The sequence below is a fragment of the Zerene cesonia genome, unplaced genomic scaffold (assembly GCF_012273895.1).
Source record: "Zerene cesonia ecotype Mississippi unplaced genomic scaffold, Zerene_cesonia_1.1 Zces_u013, whole genome shotgun sequence".
In the NCBI taxonomy this organism is placed as follows: Eukaryota; Metazoa; Arthropoda; class Insecta; order Lepidoptera; family Pieridae; genus Zerene; species Zerene cesonia.
In genome coordinates, this window is record NW_024045143.1 from 4,341 (window position 1) to 20,760 (window position 16,420).

General features: G+C 41.0%; 2 protein-coding genes across 9 annotated transcripts in view; one reads left to right on the forward strand and one right to left on the reverse strand.

The window, feature by feature from the left end:
- Positions 1 to 16,420, reverse strand: part of LOC119839375 (collagen alpha chain CG42342-like) — a 289,736-nt gene that overhangs the window by 4,334 nt on the left and 268,982 nt on the right. The window lies entirely within an intron of this gene.
- On the forward strand, positions 2,470 to 15,736 carry LOC119839374 (protein toll-like). Its single transcript, XM_038365635.1, has 9 exons — positions 2,470 to 3,016; positions 4,498 to 5,401; positions 6,823 to 6,992; positions 7,220 to 7,365; positions 9,222 to 9,350; positions 9,962 to 10,486; positions 12,845 to 13,153; positions 14,127 to 14,434; positions 14,958 to 15,736. Exons 1-9 carry the CDS (start codon positions 2,842 to 2,844, stop codon positions 15,268 to 15,270), a joined length of 2,979 nt encoding a protein of 992 aa, XP_038221563.1. The 5' UTR covers positions 2,470 to 2,841; the 3' UTR covers positions 15,271 to 15,736.

Consider the following 16,420-nt stretch of genomic DNA (forward strand, 5'->3'; position numbering starts at 1 on the left):
TTTCATAAACTCATATTTATATAGATTGCAACCTATTAGACAAACTAACTATTTTGCGGCAATTGAAAATGCCGAAATCCTACCAAACGCATGCTGTGCTTATGGGATTTTTATAACAACTTTTACTACTAACCGTTGATATCAGATATCTTATCTCATATAATATGGCAATTTACAACTAACATAGTACTGTGGGTACTTTAATATTATTCGTTTTCCTCCACTTGAATAGACAATTTAATGCATAATATATTAATAATATGAATGGTATAATCAGACAGAACGCATTATGTCTGTACGGCAGGACGCGATGTTGGCGTGGGTGCGGCGCCGCCTGGAGCTGGACAGCGTGGACAACGACCTGCGCGCCGACCGTCTGTCCTAGTGGCAAACTAATAGGCCCCATCGACAACCCAACTCAACCTCTCTACACAACTTTCTACCGCTCCCACTGTTTTGGACAGCGGCAAAATTATATGAGAATTAATCAGGCGCAAAGAAATATAAAAAGCTCTGAATAAATAGAATTGTACAGAAACTGACATATTGTTTTCGTAGAATTTTTATCGTCACATATTAAACTTGCGGTAAAGAAAAACTACACACACCTGTTGAGTTATGTTGTCTATTGAGTTATACAAAATGACTTTTTGATTTTTCGAGTTAAAAGTTATTACATTGGTCTACGACTATTCTTCTAGTATATGCAATGTGTGTTCATAATTTATATACATTATAATAACTGTATCTTCTATATGTAAATATTCTGAATTATGTATAGAATAAAAATTAAAAAAAAGGCAAATGAACATAAGGGCATATTCAGCGATCAAACATGCAAATAACTTCTATTGCTGTAATAAAATTTTATAATATTAGCCAAATATCATAATTTGAAATTATATTGAGTTTCGTAGTTCCCAACCGATTTATTTCAAATATTGGGTGCGTAACAATGATGTTTCAATTCGCGGCATGGGTATCGGAGCAGGAAAACCGCTGCAAAATTCCCACTGACCTTTCTGGTTTCACTACTCTGTCAGCGCTATTATAATATTCGGCTCGTTTACACGTCTCGCTGTTTGTAAGTATGACGTAAATAATAATATATAGATAGCTTGTGATCGAACTACTGGTAAATAAGTGTGTTACCGCAGCATTATTCCGTTATCGTTAGTGCTCGACGCTATTAGTGAATCAAAAAGGTGTGTGCGGGTGCTCCACGCTTGTCAGTAGACACCGACGTGCACCCGCAGACACCCCTCCCAGACACTTTTTTTCACATAGCTACCTATCCGCTTGTAGAATAGACATTTGTAAATATCGATTTAAGATATAATAAGACTATGATTATATTATATTTTTTTAAAGGATGTGGACTGTATATAAGAAGTTTTTATTTATAAAAAGCTACTTGTATATTTTATAATTGTAATTATAAACGAATACAGACGGTAATTAAATAATGCTTAGTAAGATAGGAGTTAAATTGTTGTTGTAAATAATTATGCTTAATTTCTACGTAAGGGTTTTATTTATAATTTAATTCAGATAAACGGAATTTAAAATTATAGAAAATAAATAATATATCGAAGTTAACAATATTGTTTCACCTTTCTTGTTCATATTTCAGAATTTAGTTTTATAGTTAGCTTAAACATACTAGACCTAACACAAATCCCATTTCATATATTATTTTTTCCTAAAAAAAAAAATATAATTATATTTGGTCTTATTGTATTTAATGATAACAGATGTTTTGTAAATAGTTATGCTTGTTGAATGTATAAATCTCAAATTATGAATTTTTATTGAAAAATAAAAGCAGTGATTTCTTAGTCGTTGTTTATTTTATATTATACGTCTCGTTTTCAAAAGAATAATCATCACGCCTTAACTCAACAAAGATTTGATCTTTGCGGAGTTAAGGTGTGTGTCACTTAGATAAAGTGCTTTTCATGAGGATATAACAGTGGTATTTCTTATACATTACATCTAGTATATTATGAATGCGGTGACTGGTTATATTTCATAGTCAGTGCTACAACAAAATTTAATGGAATACGTTATATTTTTATCATAACATGACTAATACCTACCACTACCACATTTATATTTTGGATAGTAAATTCAAGAACGTCGAATAAAAATATTTTGAATTTCCACGTAGTTCGAAAAATTATAAGCAAAGATAGAATGCATAAATGCAGCTAGCTATAGTATATAGGAAACACTCGAATAATGAAAAATTATCATTTAATACTCCCGAACGTGAATGATTTTTATTTTGCTCTTTAATTATAACAGATTTTCATGTAAAAATTACAATACAATAATTAATATATTTTTATAGAAGCTAGGTAAAGATTATTCTGTCATTGTTTTCTTGTTTTCTATCAAATCTTCAATGTCACTGACAACACTGACATCTTCAGATGTCACAACACGTGCCCTGACATCTGTGACAGCGGTGTCACTCATTGTTGTACCCGTGTTTACGGCGATCGGTTGGCGTGTGTACATTGTTTGTGAATAGTATTTACATTGCTGTTTTTTCGTATTTAATTAATTTAAGTTTTAAAGTGTGAACATGTAGTTATTATTAAAAATCAAATCATATCAACGGACAAAATACAATTCACTTATTTTTAATGTGTTAAATATGAAACGCTCCACTATAATATAAACGTAAACAAGGTAACAGGAAAAAGTGGATTTACCAAGAAACTAGTTAGTGGTATGTGGTAAATAACATGTGTGTACTTTTGTATGTGTAATTGTCTGATAACCGGTACACTAGTGCGTATTCCATGCCTTGACCGTTTGAAATATGGATAAACAATGGAACTGATAAGGTGTCGGTGTTTGGTGTTGTTGGTGTTATTTGCAATTAATGTGTTTGCAATATGCGTGAAGAGTACGCAGGCAGACGTGCTGCGCTGCCCGCCCGGGGTCACGGCACCTCGGTGTCAATACCAGAGCTCGGCTGTGGATGAATACTTCTTTAATGTTGATGGTTTGTATTTATACTACGTTTATATAATCAAACGCGTACAATGTTTCCATAACATTCAGTTAGTAGTTTTCTTTTCAAGCCCCAATCATGAGCCGACTTTAAATGATTACATTTTCATATACCAAAGGTTTTATGAATGGTTTACCACCAAGTTTTATTGATGTAGCTCTCTTTAAGGTAAGCTCTTTAACAATATTAAAGTGGAATGATACAGAAACAGGTTCTTTAGATTTTATTTTAATGACAAATTCATAATTCAGAGTACTTGTTACTAATTACTTGTATAGTATAGTTATTCATAATTCAACTAAAATAAATTTATGTTTGATCAAATTATACTCAATTTAAAAAGGGCAAATTTATGTTCTACTTATATCCTAATTACTGCAACCATTCAAATGTTGTCAGCTCATTTACATAACATATCTATGTAATGGATGTAAAAATGGATGTTAAATCATTATTGTATTAATTTTAATAATGCATGTATTGATGTGATAAAAATCAGGTCACATAGTTTTATCTCAATGATTTTAGTTTTATTTGAAAACTAAATTTTTCAATATGGTTATTTGATGAATGTGGAACTGAAATGTTTAACAAAAAAAAAAAACAACATCGATAAGTAACAACCCTTTTGCTTCAATGGTTCATATGTATATTATTTTATTGAAAAGGCTTAATTGCTTTACTGTCGGTTTGTTTGTATACGATAATCTCCAGAACTACTGGACGGATTTGTGAGTGAAAGCTTTTTGTTGTATAGGTTTAAGTATTGGGAACATATAGACTATAATTTGTTTTGTCAAGTGGAACACCCAATGCAGAACTGAAACAGACCACCTGAACTATAAGAGATGTAGAAATTGTGCCATAACAAAAACTGTTACCCAATGAGCATTTTCTCCAGAGAGTACAAATTTGAAGATCTGGTATGCAACTTCAAAAGCCTAGCTACACTATAACAGAAATAGAAATGATGTATTAGCTGAAGTTGTTCAGTCTGAGGAGCATAACTTATAATAATCCAGATCTGGAACATTTTAAGCAGAAATTCAGAAAGAAAAGTATTATTATAATTATACCTTAAACCTAATTTAATTGCAAGCCTCAAGTTTTTCCATGTTCTAAGTTCATGCAAAAGATGTCGTGGCCATCAGCTAATATTATGTAAAACGGAAAGGTGACTGACTAATCTATCAACTTAATTATTTGACTGATCGGACTGAAATTCGTCTTATAGATAGCCACTATGATGTAGGCATCCGCTTAAAAGGATATTTATAAATACTAATTCCAAGGGAGCAATCAATAATATTACGTTTTGTGTATATAATTATGCAAAACGTCTTAACAAATTGTTCAAAATCGTGCAAATCGGTCCCGACATGCTCCAACTATAAATGGCGTAATAGATAATTGTCTTTTTTAACTTTAAGGTTATTTAAGTATGCACATAAAGAATCTTTAAACAATTTCAGGAAACGATATTAAAATAGATTTCGGGGCTAGATACTTTCGTCTGCAATGTCCAGAGAAGGTGAGGCTGGACGGTGGCGCGCTGCCGCGGTTGGAGCGCGAGACCCGCGTGCCGCAGGTACTGCTCCGCGGCTGCGCGCCGCCCGTCTCTGGCTACGCCGCCGCGCTGCTCGCCCTCAACGTCACCGTGGGAGCTAAGCTCTATTTGGACGGCATGCCCGAGGAGCCGCATCTTACGGCGCAACACTTCATCGGTCTCAATTTAACCACGTTGAGAATAAGTACGGATGGGGAGTTACGACCTGATGCGAGTTTTCTGAAACCTTTGGATAAATTAATAGACCTGAGCCTAAAAAATGTCAAACTGACTCCTTCTTCACTGACCACCCTGTCTTCCGCCATTCGTTCGCTGAACCTAGATCGATCGGGTATAGAAGAACTGCCCGATTCCTTTTTCGACCGGCTCCCGGCGCTCAAAAGGTTGATCGTCAAGGAGGATCTCCTCCTGACTGCCCTACTCGACAAAGCTAAATCTTTGAGCGACGTGGACATCTCGGCTCCCTTAACCGCTCTGTCTATTGGCGGTACGGTCAAAAACGTTGTATGCCAAGGGGCATCGACGGGGCCAAGAGACGGGGGATGTAAGAATGTTATAAAATTGACTTTGAAAAATGTGAGTGTGCACACTGTGAACGCGTGGCTAGAGCGATGTGAAGCCCTGGAGACGGTGCGCGTGGAGCGCGCGCGGGGCGAGGGGGGCGCGCGGCTCACGCTGCGCGGCGCGCGCCTGCGCTCGCTCAGCGTGCTGGCGAGCGGACTCAGAGATCTACCACCCAACTGGCTCGCCACTGTGCCAAAATTAAATGTTTTGAAACTCTCCAACAACAACATTACTACATTACCGAGGTACCCATTTTTTTTTCATTAAATTAAAGTTTATAAAATTATATCATCAATGCATATACATATATGTTATGGACCAAGCGATTAATAAGGGCAATATTTAAATGCCCAGGCTGTGTTAGTGTTAATAAACAAAATCGAGCTTCCTCGCCGATCCGCTGTGTTTCCCTTTAGGAATTAAGTGAGTTTTAGTAGCAGTAATTGTACAAAAGTTTCATTAAAATCATCAAACTGACATCATGTAATGCGATTCGCTGACAATGCAACAGTACGCAGTCGTACGATGCACAGGGCGGTATTACCTAATTATACAATCTCATCGCATCCCGTTAGGCCCGTACGACGACGATGACGAACGAACTAACCATGAGATTTCCTGGGTCAATTGTTTGACTCCTGTGAACCGTGAGGCCACGCGCCCGAGCCGCGCCGAAACTGTTGGCCGTTTGCTTAGTGTCTATTGCAAGTTTTCTGTATGGGGCCACCTTTTATTTTAATTTTATTTTATTTTTATGCTTCTTTTATAAAGCAAATATAACTATTAATATTTTGTATAAGGTTGACCCTTCCTAGTCCATTCCTTCTTTCTGGTCGTCAATTCTTTCCGTATCCCTTTTCCCTCAAAAAGCGGGCAGCCCATTCACAGAGACTCGACCTCTCGCTTCACACGCTACCGCGTATCTGGATACCCATCTCTATAATTTACCCCAACCTCGAACAAATTAAATGGTTACTACTTTATACGTTAAATTCTCTATTTACTGCGTTAAGTATTTAGAGTACCTTCCCTTTAGATGCTATTGCAAAATTTGCAATCTGCGCATAGATTACATACATTACATACATATATTGTTAGATGCTGATTCTGTTTCTTTTTGGATTAGTAAAAGAGAAGAGATGAGTCATATAGTTGTCACTTTTTCCTGTCAAAACTTGTTAGATGTCGATTGTCCACTCCTATAAAAATCGCCTTACTTTGAAACGAGGCACATTCGTAGGGTTTGTGCTTTGGTGTTCATACGTTGTTTATTCAATATTCGACCCTACTACCTTCACTCTCTCAAAAGTCTTTGTGACTGGCTACGATTTGTTATCACCTGACTAAATCAATTAGACGGTTGTGAAGAGCTGCAGTTCATTCTTATTACGGTCAAACTAATATTTATCAACACACATCGTCTTTTGCTTTCTAATATTATGAATGATTTACAAATCAAAAAAGTTCAACATTCATGGTAATTAAATAGTTCACGATGTTAGGTCGCGTAGCCGCGCCCGAGTGTAAATGTATTTTACCTTAACAGCTTAGCTTTATTAGCATCATCACGATCCCCAGCTGTACAAATCGTACAATATTAGGTTATTGTTTTATGAATATGCCTAGTGATTTTATGACGTTTTAATATCAACATATGTTAATGAAGGGAACTGTTCGTGCCGACTACGAATTTAAAAGAGCTGGATCTCAGCAACAACAAGCTGGAGTACGCAGCGCTTGAGGCGGTCGGGGAGGCGTCCTCGCTGGAGGCGCTGGCCCTGTCCAACAACCCGCTGGGCGACCTGTGCAGCGTCAGCGGCGCCTACGTGCCCAACGGTCAGTGCCCCAGCCGCTCTGTCGTGGCCCGTCTGTACTTGATGCGAACCGGGGGTGGGGATACTCATGCAACGACCGAATGTCGGAAGGGCGATCTTCATGACAGCCTTGAATTCGCCATTTGGGGCCGTTATTTCTTAGCAACATCCTTTTACCCGAACAGAAAATTGTCCTGTATGGTTAATAATTAAAAAGCTGTCGTATAACTGGGTGGCGGGTGTGCGCAGCGGTGTCGGCGCTGTGGCGGCTGAGGCGGCTGCGGCGCGCGGCGCTGGCGCGCACGGGCGCCGCGCTCGTGTGCGCCGACTGGCGCCGCGACCTCGCCGACCTCACGCGCCTCGACCTGCGCTACAACAATTTCACCGTCTTGCAGGTACGATACGGTTCGGATTCGGAAAACAGTTCTGTAGTTTAGAAATTAAAAGTTCAAAGAAATAAAGTAGTTCTGTCCCGTGATTTTTTTCGTTATTTTCACTATCCACATTTTTATTAACAAAGCTCCCGTGACTTAATGCAATTTTAATAAGTACTTCTAAATTATTCAGTGTTGAGAGGAATTCTAAAAGCATATTTGGACCCACTAACGATTTTTTCGATAGAGGAGGTCGGAAAAAGGCATATTTTATTACTGGTTCTCGTGTCATAAACGACTCTCGTGTGAAAGTCAGTGTTATCGCGTCCATGTAAAACGTTATTCAATATAATAATAATTATAATAAACCCGCAGGGCACCTTGTGGCGTGGTGTCGGGGAGTAGCGCCCCCGCGAACCCGAATGCTCCCGGGGAAGGCCCCTGTCCTCATCTACGGCTTACCTTAACCGACCGGCCAGAGTGGATTCGCGAGAGCTTTTAGCTCGAAGGGTGGATGCGAAGCATAAGTGGCGAGTGGGCACGTGATGCTGGATCCTCAGGGGGCGCGTGATCGTAGTTTAAAGTCCAGCGACGCCTCTCCACCCTTAGCTATTCATGATATGTTGCCTCCTTGTCGCATTATTGCAGCTACATACATAGGGGGACCATACAGTGAGAAGGCGACTCACTGCCTGCCAACAAATTTTTACTTTTATTATGTAGAAAGGCAGGTTCCATAGTTTCCATAGTTCCCAATACGAGTCCATTTAGCATCCCATTTCATAGACCAGTTTTCAAATTTCCGTATCTTGCAATAGTCTTACATCGGCCGTGGACTGCCTAGGGCTGTAACTCTATAGTGCAGCTATGGACAGGCTGCCGCTGATGTCACATAACAGATCAAAAACCTCAAAAGGGCCTCTGCGTGTTTGATCCGTGTCCCTACGTAAGCCTTCCAAAAGACCGGGTGCCTTCCTTCTGGGGGTACCCGAGTATTATGGAAATGAGAAACATAATAAACCCGCAGGGCACCTTGTGGCGAGGTGACGGTGAGTAGCGCCCCCGCTGACCTTAATTCTCCCCGGGGAGGTCCCTGTCCTCACCTCCGGACTGTCTCGGTGGCAGTTCGGAGTGAACAATGACGACGTTCAGGATCCCCCACCTCTGGCTTGCCTTAATTGGCCGTCTAGAGTGGAGATGAAAGAGCTATATGCTCGGGGATGGAAGTGTCTAATGGCGTAATAGCGGGGAATGGTGAAACCGGTGCCGCACCTCTCTACACCCCTAGCCAGTCAGCTGGTGTTGCCGCCTTGTTGCCATTTTAGGTAACTTTTTTGGGAGCCCATCGAACGAACTGGCAAGCCACCGTCTGCCACTCGTTTTCAATTTTTCGAAGTTGAAAAGGCAGACGCCATAGTTTCCCAAAGACCCAACCTACCAATCCATCGAACACCCCCTTTCCATAGCCCAGTTTTGTCGACCAGACCAGACATGTCGAAGTACAGTGCAGTAGTCAATATTTTGAAGAATTGAGTGCGATAAATTTAATTAGTCTAGGAAAACGTTCATATCAGAGTCAGGAATCCGATAAATGCAAGTAACAATAATATCTTATTCCAGTACTTCTACTTCACAGCATTCAAACTTTTTTTCTAATGCGAAAATGGTGAGGTCTATATTTCTAAATAATAAATCCTTTTTTAAAAGTATATAGACCCCGCCCCATTGGTTTATTTCTACTAAAGCTCGATTCTACTATATACCGTAAGGTAAAGGTATAGGTATTCTGTGTCCGTGACGGTAAGGTATTCTTACCGTCAGAATAAAGTGTCGTCTCGGTGAGTTGAGCCCGTTTGAGAGTGAGTGCGTGTGCGCAGTGGGACGACCTGCAGTGGGCGCGGGCGAGCGCCAGCGTGGTGGACCTGCGCGGCAACCCGCTGGCGACGCTCGCCTACTCGCAGCGCGACTACCGCGCCGCGCTCGCCGCGCCGCCGCGTGCGCCGCCGGTGAGTGCGTCACTTACACTGCCAATTTACTTTACTTAATATTGTCGATGAATGCAAAAAATAGATAATCTTAAAATTTTCTAAATAAAAAATGGTTCATATATATCTTTTTCTGACTTTTTTAGCATTCGAATGCCTTATAATAAAGAAATTGTTAAAAATCCAGATAATTCTGAATTCCTACAAGTATATTAAATATTAAAACATGCTAATTCATAAAAATAACAGCCACACACATCTTTGTAATCCTCATATATTATAATTTAAAATTAGTCAATTATGCATGTCGCATTTGCCTGTAATTCGATCTACATAATTTTATGTATGCTAAATATTATGTTTTCACACTCTTTTTGTATTTGGTCCGTTAACTTGAAACAACTACAACTAGTAGTTACCATTGATAGTGCGACATGAAGCTACGAAGCTACTTAAAAACTTCTTATGGAGTTTTTCAATTCTATTCATGTGGAGAGTGTAAGATGAGCACTAGATCTGACAACTCTAGATCTGGCATCGTTTATGTTATATTAAACACTATTCGAATTTGGTTTTCTAGCGACCTTGATATATTATAAATAATTATCATAAAGGCCAGCGATACATTTCAGCTTACTAGGATACTCCTGGACACGCCGCTACAATGTGACTGCGAAGTGTACTGGTTTGCGCGCGCACTGCGCGAGGCGCCCGCGCACCTCGCCGTCGTGCTGGACACGGCCGTGTGCGGTGCCGGCGCGCAGGGTGGCGAGGGGGGCGCGCGGGGCGGCGCGGGCGAGCGGGGAGGCGCGGGCGAGCGGGGCGGCGCGGGCGAGCGGGGCGGGGCGGGCGAGCGGGGCGGCGCGGGCGAGCGGGGCGGCGCGGGCGCGCGGTACGACGCGTACGACGCGGGCGAGGCGGGCGCGCCGCTCGCTAGCGTAGCACCCGAGCGGCTGACGTGCGCGGTGCCGGCGCCGCCGTGCCCGGCCGGCTGCGCGTGCGCTGTGAGCGGCGCGGGCGCGGCGCTGCACTGCGCGCGCGCGGGGCTGGCCGCGCCGCCCGCGCTGCCGCCGCAGCTGCGACCCGTCCTCGAGCTCGACCTCTCCTTCAACAATATCACGCACATCGACGTCGACGCCGTGCCCTCGACTGTCATGGTCAGTTTTCTTTTTTTTCTTTTATAACATTTTTCGATAAAACTATTTATTTTATTTTTATTTTATTTATTACAGAAACAAACAGTCATTATTTGAGTTTCATATTTTAACTAAATGTAGTTGTTATAATATAACAATTTCTATGGTGTGTGCAAACATACAAGAATTATTCAATTATACTAGTACTTCATAGTTTCCTTTTGTAAGATGTTATTTTATTTGAAAATATGTCTATTGCACTTAATTTTTTATTATAGGAATCACAATCTCGTGCTACGAAATTATTTTTGTTATAGTTCGTTTTTAACAATAGAATATGGAATGTATCGTGTGAACGTGAATAGGGCCGCGGAACTTTAAAAGATTTTTTTTCTAGAATTGAATTAGAATCTATATAATTGTGAATTATTTTGTACAAAAATACCGCATCGACGTACGTACGCCATCTGTAAAGGCTGTAACTGATGTCTAGAGGCATTGGTTGTATAATCTTTAAATTCCAAGCCTGACTTATAATCTAAACACTTTAAAAATTTATTTTGAACTTTTTGTATTCGTTCAATATGAATCTTATAAAGGGGATTCCATACCACGCTACAAAACTCTAATGCACTGCGAACAAAAGCATAGAACAAAGTCTTCATGGTGTGTGTTCTCTTAAAGGGTTTACCTATTCTAATAATAAAACCTAACATTTTTAATGCTTTTGATATTACGGTTTCAATGTGTAATCTCAATTGTGATTTACAGTCAAGGGTTACTCCTAAATCTTTAATGGAATCCACACGGGTAATTACTCTATCACGTAAAGTGTAGTCATTGATTATAGGGTTGAATTTGCGGGTAAAAATTATAGTGAAACATTTGTCCGTATTGAGTATAAGTGGGTTTTTTAAATAGAACTGCTCAAACGCTTGTAGATCGTTTTGGAGAGCCCTGCAATCTTCCAAACATCGTATAACTTTAAAAATGTTCATGTCATCTGCATAGAGTAGATATTCGGAGTGTTTAAAAACACTATTTATATCATTAATATACAGAGTGAATAAGAAGGGACCTAAATGAGATCCTTGGGGAATGCCTGAAGGGATTTTCAAAAACCTATACCGAAATCCTTTCAGAGTCACAGCTTGGCTACGATTGCTGATATATGACATGATCCATTGCAATTGATTACCATAAATACTGATTCTAGAAAGCTTTGTTAACAAGACTGAGTGATTAATTTTGTCAAATGCTTTGGAGAAATCGGTATACACTGCATCTATTTGATATACAGCATTCATAAAATTAATAATATAATCTGTGAACACGATTAAATTTGTGTTGACACTACGACCTTGCAGAAATCCATGCTGCTTAGGTGCGATGTGATTGTGCAGTTGTACACTTAGAGAAGTTACAATCTTTTCAAAAATTTTTCCTAAGAGACAAATCTTGGATATGGGTCTATATTGTTTGATATTATGAAGGTCTCCTCCCTTAGAAATTAGAGTGATAAGTGCTTTCTTCCAGAGGTCTGGAAAGCACCCTTCCTTGAGAGAAGATAATTGTGAGTGGTATGGACAATATATGACCAAGTTTTACAACTAAAGAAGGGTGAACTTCATCATAACCGGAACCTTTATTCACATCAACCGATTCAAGCATTTTATTACCTGGTTCTGAGATATATTGAGATTAGTAATGTCAACCAACGTAGATATAGAATGATCATTGTCTCGAGAACCATGTGGAGAATTGTGGAGTTGTGAAGGTGGAACAAAGACAGAGTGGAAAAAGTCATTAAACATATTGCAAATAGTTTCACTTTCCGTAGAACTTTCATTTTCATAAACCATGTATGCAGGAATATTGTTAACACTACATTTTGATTTTACGAGTACATATGTCCAGAGATATTTTGGGGAAATTGCTATTTTATTCTCAGATTTGTTAATAAAGTTGTTGTAACATATTTTTTGTAGAGATTTCTCCTTAGCACGCAGGTATTTAAATTCCTGGTAGTCGCGATCGTTATTATAACGCTTCCATCTAGAATGATTTTTTGATTTTCTACGAACAATTTTTATCAATGTATTTTATTATCAATTTATTTTTTATCAATTTATATACAAATTATAGTAATAAATAACATTGCTAGATTCGATTTTAATCGACTTTAATAGAAAAACGGTAATAACCGACTTGTTTATCGGTTTAAAGAAAATAATGCGGGTCGAAGGACCATGAAAAGGGTGTCGGTCGTAATGGTATACATGGGATTCTGCTAACTCTTCACGCTGAGCTCACGCATCAGTATAACGCATGAGCTATAACAATACAAAATCGGGCACAAACGAATCGATTGCGTTCCAGCGCCTGAACCTGTCGTACAACCGCATTGAGAGTCTGGACGCTCTGGTGCTGGGCGAGCCGCGCGAGCTGTGGCTGGCGGGCAACCCGCTGCGCTGCGGCTGCGGGCTGTGGGCGGCGCGCGCGCGCGTGCGCGACTGGCCGCGCCTGCGCTGCGCGGACGGCGCGCGCCGCTGCGCCCCCGCGCCCCCCGCGCCCCCCGCGCCGCCCGCGCTGCTGCCCGCGCTCGCCGCGCTCGCCGTGGCCGCCGCGCTCGCCGCCGCGCTGCTCCTCGTCTTCGTGACCAGCCCCAACATTAGAGCGCGCATCAAGGTACACGTCCATCACCGAACCCGTCAGCGTTCATTCTAGTCTAATGCAATCCATATCCCACTCAGTCCTCTCCCGACTCGACCTTAAAGTTTCCGAGCAAAATTAATAATTATGTTCTACAGGTTTCACATAGGTTTCACATAGCTAGTTATAATACTTAAGTTAAGGAAGAGCGGGTCCTCCTGACACAGGTTTTTTCTTAAACTTACTAGGAGGTCCCTACTACTCCATATTTTGTAAAGTTGGAAATGAAATAAACTATTTTTATTTATTTATTATTTATTACAGGTACATTCTATTTATCGATAAATTCTATGTATATATATATATATATATATATATATATATATATATATATATATATATATATATATACATTTATACATTATATATACATATATACATTTTATTGTCAATCTCTCCTTTATTTATTTAAAATTTTTAAATGTTTACATGCTCAAGGATCGGAAAAACTTATATATGTCAGCTCAGGCTGGAGTATAGGGCTCAGTGGGCTGGTTATGTGTTCCACATTGGGCTTCTTGGGTAACTTCGAGCATCAAAAGACACAAACGGAGTTTCACACTTTTATTTAAATTCACAATAATAATTACAATCACTAAATTCTCAGAAATCACGTCACTTCACTTTAAAAGGCAAATTAGAATTCAAACTTATATCGGGACTCGAACAGACACGTCCGCTCGACACGAGCTCCAATACTTGAATGCCCGCACGCTGCTACGGCTATGTCCAAGCGCAACTCGTGAGTCATGCACTTGCGTTCGTTAATATCCAAGAGGGTACTCTGACATATACATATAATTCGTTAAACTTGAGTGCACGCTGTGTTTCCTAAAGGAATTAGAACTCTAATATGTATTATGTTGTACTCTCTGGCACTTGTAATTGGTTTTATTTCTGCTTTGTGGACTCTAAATATAAAAAAGGAAAATTTACCGTCGCGTTCCAGCGTTTCCTGTTGGATCGAGGGCTGTGCACGCGTTGGGCGGCGAGCGTGCTCGCGGCCGGCGCGGAGGGCTGGGCGCCGGCGGAGGGCGCGGGGGGCGCGGAGGGCGCGGAGGGCGCGGACGACGAGGCGGACGAGGGCGAGTGCGAGTACGACGCGTTCGTGTCGTTCGCGCACGCCGACGCAGCGTACGCGGACGCGCTGGCGGCGCGCCTGGAGGCGGGTCCGCGCCCGCGCCGCCTGTGCCTGCACCAGCGCGACTGGCTGCCCGGCGAGCTCATCTCCGACCAGATCATCGACTCCATCCACAAGTGAGTGCGCGCCTCCCGCGCGACCACACCGGCCAGCGACAGCCCACCGCCGTTCTAGATAGATAATTAATTTTTGAAACAGTTTTTTTTAATGTTATACATCGATCGACATTCAATTAAAAGATCGATAATTTTTGCAACTCGTAATGGCGATTGTCATTTCTGATCGTCATCATCTACCCATATATTATATTCCCACTGCAGGGACTTAAGCCCCCTATGAAGGCTCATCCACCACGGTGGCCGAGAGCGGGTTGGTATATGTAACAAGCCGTCAAACTTTTGCTTTTGACATACCACAATGTTTTCCTTCACCGTTGCGAGCAATGATGGTGTATTGAGAATCTGTAATGCTGCTTTTCAGTCGAACAGTCTTTTATTTTACCGAAAGGGTTCCCCTGTATCTACATTAGTTATCTTCCAAAATTATTATTTTTAAACAAAAAGGCTGAATAATCGGTAAAATGTCCCGAGTCGCATTTGCACCGAGGCGGGACTGACTCGTGGCTGCGCCCGTGCCCAGGTCGCGGCGCACCATCGTGCTGGTGTCGGACGCGTTCGCGGCGTCGCGCTGGGCGCGCGCCGAGTGCCGCTGCGCGCTGGCGCTGGCGCTGCGCTCGCGCCGCCCGCGCCTGCTGCTCGTGCTGCTGCCCGCGCTGCGCCGCGCCGCGCTGGCGCGCCTGCACCCCGCGCTGCCGCGCTACGCCGCCGCCGCCACCTACCTCGCCTGGGACGAGCCGCACTTCTGGCGCAAGCTGGAGCGCGCCGTGCCCGCGCGCGCCGCCCCCGCGCCCGCCGCCCCCGCCGCCCCCGCCGCCCCCGTCGCCCGCTACTGAGCGAACCATCTCAATATCATTTAGTACACATTATTATCGATACGATGTCTCGAATTATTCTTTTAATTAAGAATTGTAAATAAATATGAATTCCACGGTGCTATATTTAAACTTTGATATAACGACTTTTTTTTTAAGTGGCTAAATCTTGCATAGATATCCACGGCACTGGGCGTAAAACCGTGGGTTATGTTGGGTCGGGTCCGCGTGGGGATCCCCCCTCACGAACCCGGTCTGCCTCCTCTTTGATATAACGACCCTACTAACTCACTAGTTAAGTCAGATTCCTAGTTAAAATGATATTTTTTTGTCAAATGTGATTAATAAAGTTATTTTATATTGTTTTGTGAAATGTTAACGTATTTTAAATGTTTACGTATACCAATATTTAGTGCCATTGATTAAAACTGAAACATGACATTCTTTTGATGAGATTTTTGTTTATAATAAAAAGCTACAATATTAATTGTTTTTTTTTTTCTACAAAACCAAAACACAACTTGCAAGTTAGTTCCACCGAAATGAATTAAACTCAACTAATTTTATTAGTTTTATGAGATGCTATGAAAATAAATTTTAAGGTTGCGAATCGATAGCGAGTAGGGATTTTTCATAAACTGCTTTTCTTATTCTGCAGTAATGCGTAGTTTGTGTGAAAATCGTTTTTTTTTGAGGTTAATTTGTATTATAAACGAAACTATAAGCAAAATTGATTATTCTCATATCAAAAAGTATAATAAGTCCGTACATCATTAAATAATTCGATTTAATTGTGCGTTTTTAGCCAAATATTTAAATATCGAACCTCAACTAATCACGACACAGATACTAGGTAGATTAAGTAAGTATAATATTAAAAAATATTAAATAAAATAAAATTGGCTATAATATAATAATGTTACAGTGAAACTCATAGCCATCGGCCTAAAAGCCTCGCACGACCTTGTAGGTCAAAAAAAAAAAAAATTATAGATGATGGAGTTTAAGCCCACGATTACATTAGTACTACTCTTAAGGCATACGTAATTCGACCCTTCAAACGCTCAATAACTTAAAAACAGGTTTTTTTTTTGTACAGTATCACGTCAGTATGAGGTTTTGGGTTAGGTTAGGTTTTGGGTTAGGTTAGGTTAGGTTAGGTTAGGTTAGG